The sequence below is a fragment of the Heloderma suspectum genome, chromosome 4 (assembly GCF_057233095.1).
Source record: "Heloderma suspectum isolate Gila_16-S chromosome 4, 16-S_ref, whole genome shotgun sequence".
NCBI lineage: Eukaryota > Metazoa > Chordata > Lepidosauria > Squamata > Helodermatidae > Heloderma > Heloderma suspectum.
Window position 1 is genome coordinate 265236688 of NC_139461.1, and position 21713 is coordinate 265258400.

General features: G+C 43.7%; 2 protein-coding genes across 14 annotated transcripts in view; one reads left to right on the forward strand and one right to left on the reverse strand.

Annotated features, from left to right (window-relative positions):
• DRAM2 (DNA damage regulated autophagy modulator 2) overlaps positions 1 to 13309 on the reverse strand; it is a 34147-nt gene extending 20838 nt beyond the window's left edge. For 4 of the 10 annotated variants that reach the window (XR_014790685.1, XM_084853667.1, XM_084853662.1 and 1 more), the window contains exons 1-2: positions 13248 to 13309; positions 1530 to 1687 (exon numbers count right to left, since the gene is read on the reverse strand). Coding sequence is in view for 8 of the 10 variants with exons in the window: in XM_084853667.1 (XP_084709793.1) it covers positions 1530 to 1660 (131 nt within the window). In the remaining 2 variants the exon portion in view is untranslated. Of the gene's footprint in view, positions 1 to 1529; positions 1688 to 12792; positions 13014 to 13207 lie in introns of all 10 variants that reach the window. The other 6 variants (XR_014790684.1, XM_084853660.1, XM_084853659.1 and 3 more) reach the window with 4 other exon arrangements.
• A 209-nt stretch (positions 13310 to 13518) lies between these two features.
• Positions 13519 to 21713, forward strand: part of CEPT1 (choline/ethanolamine phosphotransferase 1) — a 35765-nt gene continuing 27570 nt past the window's right edge. Inside the window, exons 1-2 of one of the 4 annotated variants that reach the window (XM_084853655.1) lie at positions 13519 to 13668; positions 16834 to 17244. In XM_084853655.1, the coding sequence (XP_084709781.1) occupies positions 16906 to 17244 (339 nt within the window). In that variant the 5' untranslated portion in view covers positions 13519 to 13668; positions 16834 to 16905. The remainder of the gene's footprint in view (positions 13669 to 16833; positions 17245 to 21713) is intronic. The other 3 variants (XM_084853658.1, XM_084853654.1, XM_084853657.1) reach the window with 3 other exon arrangements.

Consider the following 21713-nt stretch of genomic DNA (forward strand, 5'->3'; position numbering starts at 1 on the left):
CTGACCTGGAAATAGGTCCTTTCAAGTGCTGTGTGACCCGTGAAAACCAGGTGTTAAAAGTAAGGTACACTCGGCTTTTCTTGCTTCGTGTGTCTGTGAGGGACCAAAGCCAATTCCATGAAAATCCAGATAATATTCCAAAGCACTTCTCATTCTGTTGTTGTGAAGATCCCTCCTGGGGATCAGGCCTTCTTGGTAGTGGCTCCCCAATTCGGGAATGCCACCTCCCAGACTGTACACCTGGACCTTAATGAGTTTTAGGTGCCAGGCAAAAACAGTTTTATTCACCCAAGCCCTGGATGAAAAGCATGTTATGTTTCATCCCTGCTGGCTGCTTTTATTGCTGCTTACTCTTCTGTTTTTAAGTTTATAGGGTTTTTTTTTTTAAATGATGTATAAGTTTGATTTGTATTGTTTTTAGCTGGAATCTGCCTTGAAAATATCACATTGAAAGGTGGGGGAAATTACAAAAACAACACTTTTTTCTTTAAATTCTTTTATAGTATGAATATAAAACTTACATTGGCTGCAAAAAATGTTTGATTTCTCTTGTGTTCTGCACTGCATGAAAAACATTTGCATGTAACACATAGCCCAAAAGAGGCTCAAAGGTGCTTTTTATTTTCATGTGTAACTGTCTAAGATGTGAGGTAAGATTCTTCACTGTGACACTACTTTGTCATTCCTCCCCAACCCCCCAACACGCTGTACATCTCATGATGATCTTGTGATGGTCCTTTATTCATTCATTCCAATTATTTGTTACTTTTCAGAGCCAAACCCTCACAAAGCATCATAGATGCCATGAAACCATGGAATAATAGGCAGAATATGTAAGCATAAGTTGGGCATACCTACATAGACATGTGAGGAAAACTTCTTTAAGTCACACAAATCAGCATAAGGAAATGCAATAAAAAGATGCATTTTTAAGGCCTTCTTGAATTCTAGAACTAGAGGGGCCACGCAAACCTTAACTAGAAGATAGTTTCAGAATTGCAGGGCCACCACTGAGAAGGCATTGCCTCATGTGCTTGCAAACTGAACAGATTTCACTGGTGAGCATACAAGCAGGACTTCTGACGTGGAGCTTAGATAGATATCGGCAGGATCATATGGGTGAAGGCAGTCCTTACAGTAACCTAGTCTCAAACTGTTTAAGGCCTAAAGCAGAGGTGGGAAACCTCTGGCCCTCCAGATGTTGATCGATTCCAGGGGAGCACCCATCTCTGGCATGTGTCCTCCAAAAGATTCCCTGGAAGAGAATGTAGTCTATGGGCCAAAAATGGTTCCCCACCTCTGCTGTAATGTCTTTTAAATTCATACAGAATGTAAGTCTGCCTTTTCACTTTATAACAATCTTAAACTGTAAGATGCCACAACTTTTAATGTGCATTCATATTGCTTTTTTAAAAACAATTTTAGAAAGAGTTCACCCCTAAAAGGGTGAACTCTTTCTAAAGGAAAGGCTTTCCTAGGGAGTGATATTATGGTACAGGTAACAGTTCAATAGTAGAAGATTTACTGACCTGATGTAGGGCACCAAAGGGTCAACATGCCGTAAGAGGACGGCAGCAATGTACGAAAACAAAAACGAAGCAGATGACCAAATAACGAGGGCTGAAGGCAAGATGCTCAGACCTTGCTGAAACCACCACATCTCAAAAGTATCTCCCAGATCCAAATGCTGTGAAAAACAAACCGACGTAATTAGTAATATCTGTTCTTTCCCCACTCTCTTGCCTTGAAAGCAAACAATTGTTTTAGTGTGCAGTCTTCTTTCTCTATGTTTAGAAACACACTCAGGCAAACCCTTTCACTGAATTAGGACTTTGTCTGGAAAGACTGGATTCAGTTTTGCCCTTTGTGCTGTGTTGCAATCCCAGCTCAAATGAGGAAACTGAAAGTTACGGCAGTTCAGAGGCCCCAACGGGAAAAGAAAGATATTATAGGCATTGTGTGCACGCGAAAAGGATCTAGCCAACAATGTTTATGTTTCTGCTTTTCTCAGAATTTTCATCTCTCAGAAAGCATACCAAAATGATCACTGTGTGTATAATATCTTGTAGGATTAAATGGCACTGCAGGCACAATGGTTAGAAAAGCAGGAACCCTAGTAATTATCTATCTATCTATCTATCTATCTATCTATCTATCTATCTATCCATCCATCGATCGCAGTTTTATTTTGCTGTACCCCAGTAATCTCTTATTATTTATTTCTTCATTTATTTATTTAAACATTGCTACCTTTTCTTTTTTGTTGTTTCATTCTGTTGTTGTTTTTGTTTAAAGACAGATAATACAGTAAAAACATTAAACATAAAACATAAAACATTTACAGAAGTCAAAAGTAGACATCTATTACAATTAATTGCTATAACACCCAAATGTTAATCAAAACCAGAGTAGCCCTGTAAGTTTGACCCTACATAAGGAAGAAATATTGTGATTTGTATTATTCTAGGAAAAAATGAATGGAGCCTGGGACTGTACAAAAAGGTTTCTTAATTTGAACTTCCGTTAATTTAATGCATTCACTCTGATAAGATTAAGACATCCCACACCTCCCTTGACTATCCACCAATAACTATTTCATTCCATTGTTTAGTCAGAATTCAACGTAGCTGTGACAAGCATATTTAATATAAGATATATATTTCTCTTAGGGGTGAATCCTTTAGTTATATCCAATAGAAATAATTGTAGACAAAAGGAAGCTAATATTTAGATTTTTCTGATATTACCCTACTGGCACCTTTTACTGTTTTTGAATCATAGCTTAGGGCAGAGGTGGGGATTTTTTTCTTTTTCTTTGAAGGGCCATTGACCCTCCGGAGAAGCCAATCGGGGTGGGAACCAACAGTGAGTTGAGCCAGAGCTCATAATGGCCAGGATTGCCCCCTTTCTATCTCTGCTACCACCTCTTGCCAGGCTTCTTGCCTCCCCCCCCTCCACAAGGCAGCAGCTCCAAGGGGCCGTTCTGACCCTTTCTCCCCCATTCCATCCCATGAAGCTAGCCTGCTGGCCAGCCAGCCTGGAGCCCCCCTGCCCCTGAGCAAGGTGGCAGTGGCAGCTTTTGACCCTTGTGGAAAATATCCTTTAACCTCAACCCTAATGTGTTATATGTACCCCAGAGTGGCAACACAGTTATAAGAGTGCTGTTGGAATCTGCATAAGGTGTCCAACAGATGCTTGTGCTTAGTATGAACCAGTTACTCCATGTTTGTATGCTAGGTCATCCTGCCTTGGCTCCACAGTCTGATTCTTTTCCAGGGAGTCGCAGCTCACAGCCTGTGCTGTGAGCTGATAAGCATTATGATGGAATGTTCAGTGCTTTTCCAGATAACAGGGTGTGTGAATGCCTCCAAATAATGTGTGTGATAGAGCATGGCTAGAGTTCCTCCCTATATGTGACGTATTTCACTGTATAAAAGCTTGCCCCACTGAATGTTCTGGGCTCTCTGCCCCTTTGCTGACAGAGTGCCTTGCTTTGTTGTTTATTTGGTCAGTCGCTTCCGACTCTTCGTGACTTCATGGACCAGCCCACGCCAGAGCTTCCTGTTGGCTGTCGCCACCCCCAGCTCCCCCAAGGTCGAGTCCGTCACCTCCAGAATATCATCCCTCCATCTTGCCCTTGGCTGGCCCCTCTTCCTTTTGCCTTCCACTTTCCCTAGCATCAGCATCTTCTCCAGGGTATCCTGTCTTCTCATGACGTGGCCAAAGTACTTCAGTTTTGCCTTTAATATCATTCCCTCAAGTGAGCAGTCTGGCTTTATTTCCTGGAGTATGAACTGGTTTGATCTTCTTGCAGTCCAAGGCACTCTCAGAATTTTCCTCCAGCACCACAGTTCAAAAGCATCTATCTTCCTTCGCTCAGCCTTCCTTATGGTCCAGCTCTCGCAGCCATAGGTTACTACGGGGAATACCATTGCTTTCACTATGCGGACCTTTGTTGTCAGTGTGATGTCTCTGCTCTTCACTATTTTATCAAGATTTGTCATTGCTGTCCTCCCAAGAAGTAAACGTCTTCTGATTTCCTGGCTGCAGTCAGCGTCTGCAGTAATCTTTGCGCCTAGAAAGACAAAGTCTGTCACTGCCTCCACGTTTTCTCCCTCTATTTGCCAGTTATCAATCAAGCTGGTTGCCATAAACTTGGTTTTTTTGAGGTTGAACTGCAATCCAGCTTTTGCACTTTCTTCTTTCACCTTCGTCATGAGGTTCCTCAGCTCCTCCTTGCTTTCAGCTATCAAAGTGGTATCATCTGCATACTGGAGATTGTTAATGTTTCTTCCAGCGATTTTAACTCCAGCCTTGGCTTCATCAAGCCCAGCACGCTGCATGATGTGTTCTGCATACAGGTTGAATAGGTAGGGTGAGAGTATACAACCCTGCCGTACTCCTTTCCCAATCTTAAACCAGTCTATTGTTCCGTGGTCTGTTCTTACCGTTGCTACTTGGTCGTTATACAGATTCCTCAGGAGGCAGACAAGATGACTTGGTATCCCCATACCACCAAGAACTTGCCACAATTTGTTATGATCCACACAGTCAAAGGCTTTAGAATAGTCAATAAAACAGAAATAGATGTTTTTCTGAAACTCCCTGCCTTTCTCCATTATCCAGCGGATATTGGCAATTTGGTCTCTAGTTCCTCTGCCTTTTCGAAACCCAGCTTGTACATCTGGCAGTTCTCGTTCCATGAATTGCTGGAGTCTACCTTGCAAGATCTTGAGTATTACCTTACTGGCATGTGAAAGAAGTGCCACTGTTCGATAGTTTGAACATTCTTTGGTGCTTCCCTTTTTTGGTATGGGGATATAAGTTGATTTTTTCCAATCTGTTGGCCATTCTTGTGTTTTCCAAATTTGCTGCCATATGGCATGCATCACCTTGACAGCATCATCTTGCAAGATTTTAAACAGTTCAGCTGGGATACTGTCGTCTCTTGCTGCCTTGTTATTAGCAATGCTTCTTAAGGCCCATTCAACCTCACTCTTCAGGATGTCTGGCTCTAGCTCACTGACCACACCGTCAAATCTATCCCTGATATTATTATCCTTCCTATACAGTCCTATACAGATCTTCCATATATTCTTGCCACCTTTTCTTGCTCTCTTCTGCTTCTGTTAGGTCCTTGCCATCTTTGATTTTGATCATACCCATTTTTGCCTGGAATTTACCTCCGATGTTTCTAATTTTCTGGAAGAGGTCTCTTGCCCTTCCTATTCTATTATCTTCTTCCACTTCTGCACATTGCATGTTTAAAAATAATTCCTTATCTCTTCTGGATAACCTCTGGAATTTTGCATTTAATTGGGCATATCTCCCCCTATCACTGTTACCTTTTGCTTTCCTTCTTTCTTGGGCTGCTTCCAGTGTCTCAGCAGACAGCCATCTTGCCTTCTTGGTTTTCTTTTTCTTTGGGACATTTTTTGTTGCCGCCTCCTGAACAATGTTGCGAACTGTCCATAGTTCTTCCAGGACCCTATCTACTAAATCTAGTCCCTTAAATCTATTCTTCACCCCCACTGCATATTCATGAGGAATATTCGTGAGCTCATATCTAACTGATCTGTGGGTCTTCCCTATACTCTTTAGTCTGATTCTAAATTGTGCAATAAGAAGTTTGTGATCTGAACTACAATCAGCTCCAGGTCTTGTTTTTACCAACTGCATAGATGTCTGCCACCTTTGACTACAAAGGATGTAGTCAATGTGATTTCGGTGTCGACCGTCTGGTGAAGTCCATGTATAAAGTTGTCTCTTAGGTTGCTGGAAGAGAGTGTTTGTTATGCATAGTGAGTTGTCTTGGCAAAATTCTATCAGCCTATGTCCTGCTTCATTTTGTTCTCCCAGACCATGCTTGCCTGTAATTCCAGGTGTCATTTGATTACTCACCCTAGCATTCCAGTCTCCTGTAATGAAAATAACATCTTTTTTTTTGCGTACTATCCAGTAGGTGCTGCAGATCCTCATAGAACTGATCTACTTCTGCTTCTTCAGCATTTGTGGTTGGGGCGTATACTTGGATCACTGTGATGTTAAATGGCTTACCCTGAATTTGAATTGAGATCATTCTGTCATTTTTTGGATTGTATCCAAGCACTGCTTTAGCCACTTTATTATTAATTATGAAGGCTACTCCATTTCTTCTGTGGTCCTCTTGTCCACAGTAGTAGATCTGGTGGTCATTTGATGTGAAGTGGCCCATTCCAGTCCATTTCAGTTTACTAACACCCAAAATGTCTATATTTAATCTTGACATCTCCCCAATAACCACATCCAATTTGCCCTGGCTCATAGATCTTACATTCCAGGTTCCTATGGTGTATTGATCTTTAGAACATCGGATTCATCGTTCACCACCAGCACCATCGGCTGCTAGCTGTCCTTTTGGCTTTGAGCTAGCTGCGTCATCACATCTGGGGCTAGTTGAACTTATCCTCTGTTCCTCCCCAGTAGCATTTTGACCATCTTCCGACCTGGGAGTCCCATCTTCTGATGGTATGCCGACATATCTCTGGTTGTACCGATCCATTTAGTTTTCATGGCAAGAATATTGGGGTGGGTTGCCGTTTCCTTCCCCAGGGATCGTATTTAGTCTGACCTCTCTGCCATGACCTTCCCGTCTTGGGTGTCCCTTCACAGTTTAGCTCATGACGTCATTGAGGTGCTCAAGCTCCAGCACCACGACAAGGTAACCATCTCCTTTGCTGAAGGCTAGTGCCTTGCTAGCCATGCAATAAAGCGCTTTTAGATCCAGGAGTCTAACCCATGCCTAGTGTGATCCATTGTCCAGCTAGACAATGAACAAAGGGCATGTTCCGCTCCTACAACACCCTCGCTGTAAGATGAATTACATTTGCATCCTTTTATTTTATTTTCTCCACCTCTCCCTATTCCCTTATCCTGTATCTCTTCTCAAGCACCTCCTTGTTCCAGGCTGCCAGTGTTCTTTATTTAAAGTACTCTAGTTCCTAGCTTCCCGGTGCTGCCTGTGGTTTTGTCAGGCAGGTTAAAGGGCAGCCCCTTTGGAATGAGGTCCTTGGTTCTTGAGAGGGATCAGACAGAACAACAGAGTAGCCAAGATGGCTCTGGAGCTGCTTGATGTGTGGATTCAAGTCACGCTGTCGAGCACTCTGGATGATGCCATAGGTCAGAGAGCCCAGGGCGAGCAGGGTAACAGATTCGGCCCACGGGTGATCAATTCCCCATCGCAGGCCCAGGGCATTCCCAGAACATATGTATAAAGCTAGGTTTAGTAGACCAGCATTTCCAACATCTAGCAGTATAATTACCACATATATTTTAACATAATTGGTCACTATCTGAAAAGAATTTTGTAATTATTTTCTTTCATGCTTGCACTACATCAGAACACTGTCCATGTTTGCCATAAATCTACTATTCTCAGAAATCTGTGTGCCCAAACGTGTTCTGGAATACACTCATCACAGGCTCTCAGTTAGGAAGTTTGTTTAAAATATGCTTTCATTTAGCTGCAAATAGAAAAAATCCTTCCACATTTCTAAAACTGTCTTAGCTAACAATGCATTGCAGTCTTACCCATACAGTCAAGTACAATTTACCTGGAAAAATTGATATAAAGAAAGGCATACTCCATTCAAACTCTTAACAATCTTAGGCCAGCAGGCTAGTCTGATTTAGGGTGCAATCCTATGCATGTTTAGACATAAAAAAGTCTTAAAACTCCCAGCATGGCAGCTGGGACATGCTGGAAAATGTAGGACTTTTTTCTGTCTAAAGACACACAGAATTGTGCCCTTAGAATATTATATTGTTTTGCATTCCTCCATCTGGGAACTACTTTCTCTCAGTAGCTTTAGTCGCCCATGTATTCAGTAACTTTAGGTCCAAATGACCCGTGATTTCCTGCACTTGTCAGGGGTGTTTCTGAGCGTCCAGAGTGGGATAGCAGTTCAGGTTCTGAAAGAGAACCATCAGACATGGGGGAGGTGTTTTCCCAGGCTAGTCCAGATATGAGTGGGCCTGCTTCTCAGGTTACACACATACAATGGCTGAGCTTGAGGGTCAGCAAACAGGAGATTGACCTAATAGATGCCAGGTGCAGATGCAGAGCAAAGAGAGAGAAGGCAGGGGTGGAACTTAGACTATCTACCCGATTGGCCTTGCGTGAGAAGCTGTGCTTAGAGGCCTCACAAGAGGAGAGGGACCTCCCCCCCTTAAGTTAGGCTAGCGAGACCACCTCCCTCTTCAAATGGTGGGCAACTTTCGTAAATTCTGTTTGGATCCTCTGAAGGCATTCCTTGTAGATGGAGAGTTTCTCTGAGAATTTGCATCTGTACGACCCTGTGAAGTAATGGATTAAAAGCGACAGACTGAAGCCTCTCGTCTGTGTATGTTTGGGCATTGAAGTGAAGTGGGGGCTAAGGGAATTGTGACAGCACTGGGTGCCAAGGGAAGGTCAGGACCGTCAGTAGACTGCTGACAGCCTATTTAACTTTTTCCTCTTCCTTCCTCATCCCCTTTTCCTTGAGTGCTGTGTCTTTTTATATTGCAAGCCTGTGGGCAGGGCCTGCCTTTTTTTCTGATTGACTGTAAGCTGTTCTGGGAGTCTTTTTTAGCTGAGAAGTGGGATAAAAAGACTTTAAATAAATACAGAAATTAATATGCTGGTATGGCTGTGGCTCCTGTTGAAGCCCTGGTCACTCTGTCAAATGAAGAGATGACTTGCGCAGTTGACATAATTGTGCCCAAGTGACTTCTCCCATTATGCAGCGTCTGGGAAGCTTCTTGGTATAGGTCTCAGACGAGGGCACTGAAGCAAGAGGGAGATGGCTAGATCGCAAGTGGAGGAGGACCAAACCTAGGTTAGAGCTCATGATTGAGCCTATTCTGTGGTGGTGATGGTAGGAAAGAGAGTTCTTTTCCACCACCATTGTGCCTTCTCAGTGTCATCCCGCACAGCTTATTCAAGTGGTTCATGGCCTGCTGCAATCTGGGTCAGGGAAAGAGATGATGGAATCCTTGGTTGTGACAGGTTTGTGAGACACTCTGAAGATAAAGTAACTCGCTTCCATCACAACTTGGACTCCAAAGTGAATGCAGTCCCATTAGCAGAGGCGACCAAAGCGCTGACTAGTCTAGTTTTAATGGATGGCTTTCAGTTTTTGAGGACTGAGGATGTGGACAAGTACTTGGTCAAGTTTGGTTGACCACCTGTATGCTTGATCCTTGGCCTTCATGGCTTATTACACCAGAGGAGCTGTCCAGCTAGGCCCAGGAGGTTGCAAATTCCTCCTTAAGAGAGCGGGTAGTACTTGCCTATTTAAAGGAGGCGGTACTTAGGCCACTCCTGAAGAAGCCTATTCTGGACCTGGAAGATGTTAACCACTATAGGTCAGTGGCCAACATCCTCTTCCAAGACAAGGTGCTCAAGCGGGTGGTTGACAGCCAACCCCAGTTATTTTGGATGGAGCTGTTTATTAGGATTTATTTCTCTTAGGCTTCAGGCCTTCTTTTGGAACAGAAACTGCCTTTGTCACCTTGTGGGATGACCTTTGCCTAGAGAGGGACAGGGGGAGTTGACCCTGTTGATTCTCTTGGAGTTCTCAGTGGCATTCAATACCATTGACCATGGTAACCTTCCAGATTAACTATCTGGTTTGGGTGTTGGAGGTATGATGTTACATTGGTTCTGCTCCAAATTGAATGGTCAATTCCTGAAGATGGTACTAGGGGATTAGCACTCTGCCCTTTGGCAGTATTGCTATGGGGTGCCATAGGGTTCTACTTTATCTCCCATGCTGCTCAACATCTACATGAAACTGCAGGGAGAGGTTATACAGAGATGTGGACTGAAGTGTCATCAATGTGCTTATGCCACACAGCTCTCTCTCCCCTTTGCACCAAAGCCAGGTGAGGCAGTGGGTGTTCTTCCTTGGTTTGGTAGTGGCATGGATGAGGACCGATAAACTGGAACTCAACCCAGACAAGATGGAGGTACTGTTGGTAGGTGGTTCATCTGTCCAGCTGAGTGGTGTTCAACCTGTTCTAGGTGAGGCTGCACTTCCCCGTAAAGTATCAGGTTCATTATTTGAGGGTGTTCTTTGAGCAAGCGTTATCACTGGTAGCAAGGTGGCCTTGGTGGCACCTCTTATCAACTTAGGCTGATATACCAACTATAGCCCTCTCTGGACAGAGATAGCCTAGCTACAATTATTCATGCTCTGGTAATGTCTCATTTGCATTATTGCAATGTATTATACTTGGAGCTGCCTTTGAAAATGGCCCAGAAACTTCAGCTGGTCCAAAATAGGGCAGTGAGATTGTGAACAGGAACTAGGCGATATTATCGTATTACATCACTGCTTTGTGATCTGCACTGACTTCCAGTCTGTTTCTGGACTCAATTTGAAGTGCTGGTATTAACCTACAAAGCCCCAAATGACTTGGGATTGGTTCCTCCCATGTATATACCTACCAGAGGCCCTCCTCTGGGTGCCCCCATCAAATGAGATAGGTGGCTATTCAGGAGAGGGTCTTTTCAGTGGTGGAACCATAGCTATGGAATTAATGCCTTCCCCAGAAAGGCGCACCTACACTGTGGTCTTTTTGGCCTTTTTATTCTCCCAGTTTTTAGTTATTCCTTTTAAAACAAAACCTGTGCCTGTGGTTTTTAGTTCCTTGCACTGATTTTACTGTGGTTTTACTCAATTATGTTTTATTATGTTCTTATATTCTATGGCTTCAAGCCTTATTTTTTGAACCACCAGAGAGCATGTCTTGTCATGGCCTGAACTGGAGTGATGGGTGTCTGTACAATCCTATACATGTCTACTCAGAAATAAGCCCCACTGAGTTCAATGGGACTTGCTCCAAAGTAAGTGTGCATAATAGGATTGCAGCCTAATTAATATTCCATCTGGTGCATTTCACTGAAAACTTTGCTCCAACTCCTGGGGACAAAGTCAACCCACTCCTCAGTGAAATAATGTGAATCTCTCTCATTGTACACCAGTTCAGAATTCAAAAGATTAACAAACACATTCATTAAATAGCTTTATTTTATAACCAAATTAATTGGTTATATATTGGAGTTGAAATACTGACATCCATCCATCCACCAATCTGCACCTTTACGCTACAACTAATAATAGTTCAACTCTCAATACCATGCACAGTATGAGGACCCTATTATATCTGTCCTGAAATATCTGCACTAGTTTCAGTTACTTTCTCAGCCTAATTCAAGGTGCTGGTTTTAACCTTTAAAGCCTGGAGGGAGCAATCCTATGGCCCCTAGACAGCAGCTAGACGGCCATAGGATATGTTGTTTTCTGGGAACCGACCTCCCCCAACTTCCATGCTGCCTCTGAGGCAGCGCGGAACAGCCCTGTCCTCTGCGCTCACAAGAGGAGTGTGGAGCGGCCGAAAAGGGGAGTTCCGGGGCGGGGAGGGCGGAAATGCCTGTACGACACATCCTATGTGTCATACAGCAACCTCCTTCCCCGCTCCATGCTCCTGTGGCTAGACAATCGCAATGGCTGTCTAGCTGAAAATGCAGGGCAGGAGAAGCGTGGAGGGAACGGGTTTCTCTTGCCCTGCTTTGGATAGGCGATAGCCTCCAAGTTTGGAGGCAGCTGCCTATCTCGATAGGATTGCACCCTAAATGGCTTAGGACCTGGCTATCTAAGGGATCACCTGACTCGTTATGAGCCTGTCTGGTTATCAAGATCTGCAGGAGGGGCACCGTTACTCACTGTTTGTCAGGCATGCATGAAAGGGCTTTATCTTGTGTCACACCCAAACTGTGGAATATACTCCCTCAAGAATTGCGATTGGCTTCCACTCTCTTGGCTTTTAGAAAGGGTGTGAAGATGCAACTTTTTAAGTTAGCTTTTTAAATTATGTTGTTTTAATGCTTTCCTGTTTTTAATGTTCTTGAGTCTTTATTGTTTTAGGGTTGTTTTAAATTGTTGTGTACCACCTTGGTGGCTTTTTAGCAAATAAGGCAGTATATCAATATTAATAAACACATACAAATTAAAAAGCAATATTTAAAATTTCTTTATTAGTAGTAGAACATGCTCTCTGCAAGTTCTGTTATTTCCATGACATTTTTAACCAGATGTTATTAGCTTTTCTTTTTTTTTTCCATTTCCCTATCGAGATGTTGACCAAGACCCTATTCATTCACTGGCACAACTAAAATGAGACATAAATCACGAAGAAAATAGATTTATCCATCAATTGTAAATGCTTTCTTTCCAGTAAAGGTGTTTATTAAGATTGGAAGCTTCCAGATGAGGCTTTTATTATGCCATCATTCATGGAATTTTACAGGGAGTCCAGATGATAATGTCTTCCACTAGTAACCCTCCCATATTTCCCCACCACTCCTTCGGTCTTTTTTCTTTCAGCAGAAAATCCATTAAGAAGAAAAAGAGAGAAGAGCTGCACCATGCCTTTTCACTGGTAGTGCTAGGACCCCTCCATCTGGAAGCACCTGAAGTCAGCTTCAAGTTGAGACAGTCAGGACTACAGACTGGCGCACAGAGCTGTGTTAGCCTTAAGTAGAGAATGGACATGGATTCTTCCAAAGCACAGTCATTTGATCACAAACCAGAGACTAAAAATTAGGAGGCACAAAAGCATTCAGGCGCCAAATAAAAACAAAGGCATGCTGAGACTGAAACTTTCCACATGCCCAATTCAGAGAATGGGTGGGACATTTCTCAAATTGGACTGAAGCCAGATTTTATACCCCCCCCCCCCAAAAAAAAAGGCATCAGGAAGTTACTGTGCCTGATTCTAGGACGAGAGACGCCGTCATCTCTACTGGTTCATGAAAGGCAACAGGGACAGCGAGCATTACCACCTTTGGCCACCAACCTAGCAGGGCTCCTTGTGCCTTTTTAACAGCTGCACAACACTCAGAAATTCAACAGGAAAACATCACCCTGTGTGGAGTTCTGCTGAAGAGGAAACCATGCCCACTGAATTTCCGCCTGCCAGGCACAGAGTCCCTGCGAAGAGGCAAAAAGGCGTTAGTCCCTGGCACAGGCGACTTCCAGTGCTAGATTAGAGCTTTGCATATGCGATCCCTTTGACAGACACACAAACACACAGAGATAAAGGCACGGAGGCTCTCCCCATCTCCCTGCTGGTGGGTATATGATGTGACCCCATCCCCTCCTGCCAATAAAGTACACACTGATACCTGATCCTCCCAGGCAAGGTTAAAGGGAGGTGTTATTTACCGTCTCACTCTCTCCCGCAGCCGCCTCATCTCCTCGCAGCCGCTACGGTCACCGCCCCCTCTGAGGGCGGGTTTGGGAGAGGACGAAAAAGATAACAGGCGGGCTGGCGCGTGCGTAGAGAGGCGCGCGCGGGCGCGCGCACAACCCGCTCTCCCTCACGCAGCCAATCCCCACCTTCTCTCCGCCTCCCGCGCGCTCTGTCGGCTCCGTTAGCTGTCGTCCCCGGCCGCGCGCCCTCCCTAAGCAACCACAGCCCGGCCTTGTTTACGGCAGCCGCAAAAGGGACGTGAAAGCGCCGCCTGGGCGAAGAGGCTGGTTGAGGTAAATGCCGGGTGTTCTGAGTGCGCTCAGGGTAATGGGCTGTGTCGGGGGGCGGGCGCCGGCGCCAGGTCTTCTCCAAATTCAGCGAGGGGCTGCTGATGTAAGTTTTCGCCTCACCCGCCCCCAGGGTGCTTGGCGTGGAGGGACGGGGGTCTCTTCTCTCTCTCTCTCTCTCTCTCTCTGCGGGCTCCTGCGCAGGAGGCGGGGTGGGTGGGTTTGGCTTGCGCTGCGTGGACCCCGGAGAGTGCCCTTGGCCTCGGTTCCCCCGCACCCGCTCCGCCGGGGGTGACGCGTGGCTCGTGGCGCCAGGCAGAGGGCTGCCGCAGGTAGTGCCCTGTCAGTCAGTCCGTCGGGCAGTCCCTGGAGCGATGTAATCGGAGCGGGCGATCTTCGAGTGCCGGGACAAGTCCAAACCGCCCTTCTGGGCCCCGCTCCGACACACTCACACCACACGTCGGGGGTTGTGTCAGGCACAGTTGTGCCAGGCTCGGAATAAGGGATGCGTGCGCTGCGATTTGAGCTGTAGAAGGATCTGCCTTGGAGTCAGACCATTGGGCCATGTAGTCCGGCGCCGGCTACTCTGAATGGTAGCGGCCCCTTCAAGGTCTCAGGCGTAGGTCTGTCATCGCCTTACTACCTGCTTTCCTTTAACCAGAGACTGAACCTGGGACCTTGTACATTGCTGTTGTTATCGATGATGATGATGATGATAATAATGTTATGAGTGTTCTCTTTATAAGAAGGCAAGTCCCTGCACAGAGGGCTTATAATACTTACTTGCAAAGTATGTGCTGTGCCACTAGGTTGTGGCCCCACTCTCCAATTTGTTACCTTGTGTTCCTTTGCCACCTCTGGTCAAGAGCAAGCTCGAGTTTTCCTCATTGGGCGTCTGTGGCGTGTTTTCTACATCCTGATCACCTGAGGGAGTGTCATGAGGATTGCAGCTGATTTTGGATTAGGTCTCTGCATTGTGCTTCTCCATTATTTCCTTCGTTTTGTGGCTGGTGAAATAGTACTTACTGAGTACTTCAGATATGCCCACTTAATGGCAGAAATTTAATTAGCCAGGCTCTGACAAGCTTCTGTTTACATTTTCTGCTAAAAGGGCTGTCTGGGAATTGTTACAAAACTGCAACATTTTTAAATTGGGGAGTTCAAGGAAAACATTAGAAATATGTATCGAAGAATCATTGCATTTATTTTGTATTATTCAAGAGGCATGAATAAAATTTCTTCTGTTTTATCTGCTTGTTTTCTATTCTTGTTTTAGTGAAAAGTTTTACTACTCTTTCCTGTGTCTTTGTAAATTCTCATAATGCATTAGTTATGAGAATTAGTAAATTCTCATAATGCCTTCTCATACTAACAGCAAGACACTAATAAAAGGCTGTTTCCCATTCTGTAAAGCACAGATTCATTTCTTAATGGAGAAATTGGCACCTCCAAATATCGCTGATTAAATAAAGATTAAAATTGTTCCCTTGTTTTGTTATTCACCCTTGGGTAGTTCCTGATTCTGTCCCAAGGCTCCTGAATTGGCTTATAGCTATGACTAGTAGATGCCAAGGCTGTTTTGGTGACCACCAAACTAATAAACCAAAACTTTGCTCAGCTGCTTTCATTATACAGAGCCAACATGAGGAACAGGATAGCCTGGTACAGATCCTGGGAAAGATCCTGTACTTGGATTACTCTTCCTTATGGAGGAACTAACATCACTGTACTGTGTTCAAGAGGAGGAGTTCCAGCTGACCCCTCCAAGTGTGGCACTGTGTGGGCGCTGTTCTGTCTTTCCTAATCAGTGGATCAGGCCTGTAGTCTTTGCTTTTAGAGTGCGTATGTGAGAGCAGTGGGTACCTCATAAAAAGATTTCTGCTGGATCAGACCAAATTATCCTGCATCCTGTTTTTTTGCATGGACCCTATTCTCATTATTATTGTGCCATCAATGGTGTTTTCCAGAGCAAGGTAAGCGAAAGAGATCGGTTCTTGTCCCAGGGAGTGTACAGTCTAAATATTGACTGTGGGGGAAAGTATAAGCACATATATAGTGTCTCCATCAAATGAATTAAATAACTTAAATAAAGCATAGCCATAGTTTAATTTTTAAACAGATCAGTAACAAGTACAATGATTAGCATATGTATAAAAGATTGCCTTATCTGTTTTTCATTAAAAATCTATAATATAACTTCTCGAAGTGGATGGAGAATTTTTGTAACACATCTTTCCAATGGCACTAGAAATTAATTTGTTATTCTTGATCCAGTTATTGAAACAGAAGGAAGAATTGCAATGGCTGCTACTCTAGTTCATGGTTACCTGCTTAATAGTAGGTGGACCCACATATTCTATCCCTGAAAGCTCTGAACAGTTTTTGGTGTATAAGTAGGTTGGGCTTTCAAATATCACACTTTTGATCAGGGATCCCCAACTTTTTTGGACTTGTGGGCACATTTGGGAATTTGAGAAACTGATGTAGGCACCACCACAAAATGCCTAATCAGTGGATCGCTGCTTTGGCATCTACCTGTCACATCTGTGGATCTTAGGCTGTGTCTTATTCAGCAAAAACGTTTGTCTATTGGGCATGGCAACATTTCTTTAATAAGGGAGTGTCTAATTCAGATATTTGCTGGCAGTGGAGTACAGCTAATGCTTCTTTTAAGCATATGTTTTGACAATGTCCAGTAGTTGCTCCTTTGTGGGAGGAGGTTATTACACAGGTAAATTTTGTACTGGAGCAGTCTTTAATGTTCACTGACGTACACGCACTTTTAAATTATTTACCTGCTTCATGGAAATTAACAAATGGTCAGCATAAATGGATCCTCCATGCAATTTGGACAGCTAAAAGACTGATATTACAACACTGGAAGGATAAACACTTGCCTCCAATAATGCAATGGATTGAGGACCTTACAACACTTTCAGTATTTGAATGGGTATCATATAGACACCACCTTCAAATGGATACTTCAAATGGATATTTGGTCCACTTTTGTTGAAGCCTATGTATAATTGCTGGAAAGTTGTATGCATTTCATATGTATTCATTGCTATGGATATATACAATTCCTTGTACGCATATTTAAAAAAGGGGAAATTAAGTTTGTGTGGGCGCCACATTGGGAACCCCTTTGCAGGTGTCACTGGAGGTGCTCATGGGTGGCAAGTTGGGGACCCCTGCTTTTGTCTATTAAACACTTTAAAACTTTACAATAACTTTCTCCTTTTTATGTTAATCTAAATATTTTATGTTCCAGATAGACCAGGATCTTACGATACTTTACAACAGATAAAATCTGTAAGATATAAACTTCAAGGCGAACAAATCCATGAGTGGGAATCGATCCCTGAAGAAACGATGTGGGGAATTGCAATTGGAATCCCCTGTGCGTTATGGTCATATTCCTTCTGCAGGATGTCCATTAAGCAAGTTGATTCAGTTGCCTACACCACCTTTGTCGAAACACCAGCTAAAACGGTTAGAAGAACACAAGTATCAAAGTGCTGGACAGTCCCTGCTTGAGCCACTAATGCAAGGTTATTGGGAATGGTTAGTCAGAAGAGTACCAGCTTGGATTGCCCCTAATCTGATTACAGTAGTCGGACTGATAATAAACATCTGTACAACCATAATATTAGTGTGTTACTGTCCAACAGCTACAGAGCGGGTAAGCTAAAGACCTTTAACACTATCTTTGGGGAAGGGATTGTGCTCTTATTAAATGGTTCAGTATTCCAGTATTTTCCTTGCTTTTTGGGGTTCTGTGAACAGAAATATAGAGTTTTATTTATATAGTTTTTGTTCTTATGATACCTGAATTACTTGATATATTAGAAACATGGTTATTCAAATAATATCTTTACACAATCCTTAATGATTTCAAAATAAGGTATGGCATTGTTTAATTTCACTAATGTTTTCATAATATCAGAAGCACCATGAAATATCTGCTGACTGTGTGACAGAAAGTGAGAATGAGGGAAATCATAGCATTGGAGCTCATAACATTTGTAAGGGTAGATATATCAAACGTACAAGTGGAAGATACCATAAAATATCAGAAATGCCTTTTCTTCGGTCAGTGCTACCCTACTTCTGTCGTCCTCTGAAATCTGAAGATGTAAAATATTTTATAATTTATAGGGGGTGGGCAGGAAATAAAAACTGAGCTATTCTCTATGTGGATGGAAAGCAGCTCTGAAATATTGGGGGTGGGAGGGTTGTTGTCAGAGGGTTTGCAGTCAGAATACTCCGGCAAGAGACTCCTCTTCTTTAATCCGAGAAGCTTTCAGCATTGCATGATCTCACCTCTATTGCCATTGGTACTGCTATGAGATTTACACATAATAAGCCCTAAGCAATTCAGCATCTTACTAGTGAAACTTGTTCATGCTGAGATACCTGTTTTACTGCCTTTACTCATGTAGTGCTTAATGTCAGCTAAGCAGGATTCCTTATTGCAAACGTACATGTGTAAGTATTACGGACATAATACTGATCTGTCAATGATTGCGATTAGCCAAGCTGGCATGTTAAAAATAGAAATTTAAGAGTTGGGGGGACCATTAAGTGTTATCTAGTTCATCTCCCTTATCTTGATAGTGAGCACCTTAAACTTCTCTGACAGCTGTTTGTCCAGAATGGGGATTCCACAGCTTCTCAAAAGCAGTTAGTTTGATGGCTGAATTGATAGGAAGTTGCTCCAATTATTTAATCAAACCACATCTTCCTATACTTTGTTATCTTATCAATGGATAAGATAAATATTTGTTTTCCTTTCTTCTTTCTTCTTTGTAAATCTTTTCTAGGGCTAAAAGATAGTATTTTCACCCTTCTGACAATTGATCACTTTTGTTATTTATTTAAAACATTTGTATCCCACCCTATATCATTAAGATCTCAGGGCGGTGTACAGATAAAATCAGTTTAAACAGTATAAAACAATAAACAATTTAAACAGCTAAAAACATATTAAACCATTAAACAAGCCAATACCAATTAAAATCTAAAACAACAAAAAGTTAAAACAGTGTGCAGCTTTAAGGAATGCATTTAGCCCTCAAAGGCTTTGGTAAAAAGCCATGTTTTAACTTGGCGTCGAAATGAAACCAATGAATGTGCCAGTCAGGCCTCCAAGGAGAGGGCATTCCACAACCGGGGTGCCACAGCAGAGAAGGCCCTCTCCCGCATCCCACCATAGTGTATGTCTCACACTGGTGGGATGCAGGAGAGGGCCTTTCCAACAGATCTCAGTCCTCGGGCAGGCATGTATAGGGGAGGCGCTCCATCAAATATTGAGGTCCCAAGCTGCTTAGGGCTTTAAATGTCATCACTAGCACCTTGAATTCTGACTGGAAACATATTGGCAGCCAGTGCAATTCCTTTAAGAGCAGTGTTATGTGATGTTCCAGTCAACAGTCTAGCTGCTGCATTTTACACTAGCTGCAACTTCCGAGTCATCTTCACGTTACCAGCACATGTACTACTGTGGCTAGGTTATCACTGTCCAGGAAAGGCCGTAGCTGGTGGATCAGCTGAAGCTTGCCTCAAGTACTGTGGGCCACAGAGTCCACCTGGGGTTCTAGTGACAGGGATGGACCTAGGAGTACTCCCAAGCTATGCACCTGCTCCTTCAGGTGGAGTGCAACCCCATCCAGGACAGGTTGCTTACCCAGTTCCCAGACTCGGGAACCACCAATCCACAGAGCTTCCGTCTTTTCAGGATTTAGCTTCAGTTTATTGGCCCTCATTCACCCATTATAGCCTCTAGGCACAGATCCAGCACCTTCACCGCCTGAGCAGACTCTGATGACAAGGAGAAATAGAGCTGAGGATCATCAGCGTACTGGTGACACCCCACCCCAAAACTCCTAATGACCTCACCCAGCAGCTTCATATAGATGTTGAACAGCATGGGGGATAGAATAGAACCCTGTGGCACCCCACAGCTTAATAGCCATGGGGTAGAACAGGAATCCCCCAATACTACTTTCTGGAATTGGTCCTGCAGGTAGGAGTGGAACCACTGTAGCACAGTGCCCCCAACTCCCACCTTGCAGAGCCGATCTAGTAAGATACCATGATTCCCCTCTAATCAGCCCTAGTTAGGTTTCATCTTGCGTACTGTGTCCAGTTCTGGGCACCACACTTTAAGAAGGATGCAGACAAACTGGAGAGGGTTCAAAGGAGGGCAACGAAGATGATCAGGGGACTGGAATCAAAGCCCTATGAGGAGAGACTGAAAGAACTGAGCATGTTTAGCCTTGAGAAGAGAAGAGTGAGGGGAGATATGATAGCGCTCTTCAAGTACTTGAAAGGCTGTCACAGAGAGGAAAGCCAGGATCTCTTCTCGAACAACCCAGAGTGCAGGATAGGAAATAATGGGCTCAAGTTACAGGAAGCCAGATTCTGGCTGAACATCAGGAAAAGCTTCCTGACTGTTAGAGCAATACAACAGTGGAACCAATTCAAAATGAAGCTGGGCAGCCATCTGTCAGGGATGCTTTGACTTAGATTCCTGCACTGAGGAGGGGGTTGGACTTGATGGTCTTGTAGGCCCCTTCCAACCCAACTATTCTGTGATTCTATGATCAATGGTGTCAAAAGCCACTGAGAGATCCAGGAGGATCAACAGGGTAGCACTCCCCCTGTCTTTCACCCAGAGTAGGTTGTCAGTCAGAGCAACCAAGGCCATTTCAGTGCTGTACCCTGGCCTGAAACCAGACTGAAATGGGTCCAGATAATCAGTTTCCTCCAAGAATGTCTGAAGCTGCCCAGCCACCACACACTCAAGCACCTTGCCCAAAACAGGGATATTAGCAATGGGGTGATAGTTCTCACATACCTCTGGATCCAGGGTGGTCCTCTTCAAGAGAGGGTGCACTACAGCCTATTTCAAGGTGGCTGGGGCCACCCCCCTGACAGAGTGAGGCATTTACCACCCCCTGGACCCACCCAATCAATCCATCCCTGCTAGATTGTATTAGCCAAGATGGGCAAGGGTCAAGGTTACTTGTGGTGGGACGGACTGATTCAAGCATTAATAGCTCTCCCCTGGATATTTTCTAATTTGTGTGCATCCTTCATTAATTTGGGTGTCCAGAATTGAATGTGGTACTATAAATGGGCCATTATATACTAACAATATTGTTACTTATTGAGTATTGGAGAGGGCATTCCCATTAATTAAAGTAAACATTTTATTGGCTCTGTTACTATCAGGTTACTTGTTAATTTTGTTATTTACAGATAAATCCTTAGTAATGCTCCTAGCAGGGCCAGTTGAATGGGCAGGTATGATCGGGCACCTGTCAAGGGTCCACGCCCCAGCAGAACCCCACTGACAAGAGCCCCCTGGAGTTGCTCCTCCTCTTCACCATTTCAACCTGCTTGTTCACCTGCCTCTTGCACTGGCCCTGACAATGGTGGTGGTGAGAAGGAGGAGCAGTAGATGCCACTGCCTTCTTGCTCACTGGCTCTTTACCTATCAAGCAGGCGATAGCAAACATAAGAAAGAGGATGAGAAGCAATAGCAGCTGGTGACAACGGTGGTGAAAAGGTAGATTCACTGAAGGAGTGGGCCCATTGAGGGTGTTTTGCCCAAGGGCCTGAAAAACCTGGAGCCAGCATTCCTGCCTAGTCAGTTATTCTCTGTATCTTGTTTTTTAAACTTTTATTTTTTAAACTTTTCTTATTACACCTTCACAGTATTGCGGTAAACCCAGCTATCAAGCACTTTGAATTTTCCATCTGTTTTATAACAGCTATTGACAATCCATTTTATTTATTACATTTCTAGTCCACCTACTAACTAATGTTCTTTGGGCAGATTACAAACAGTTAAAAAATTAAAATGCCACCGAACAGTTAAAAATATGAAATATAATACAAATATTTAAAATAATACAATACAACAAACTGCACAGGAATCAATAAAACAGCCATAAAAATCTAGAACTAGGTCTCTAAAACGCTTGGGAGAAAAGAAAGGTCTTTGCCTAGCACCAAAAAGATAATGATGTAGGTGCCAGGTGAACATCTTTGGGGAGTTCATTCCATAAGTGGGGTGTCACAACTGAGAAGGCCCTCTCTCTTGTAGCTACCTGTCTAGCTTCATTTGGGAGGGGCTCCGAAGAT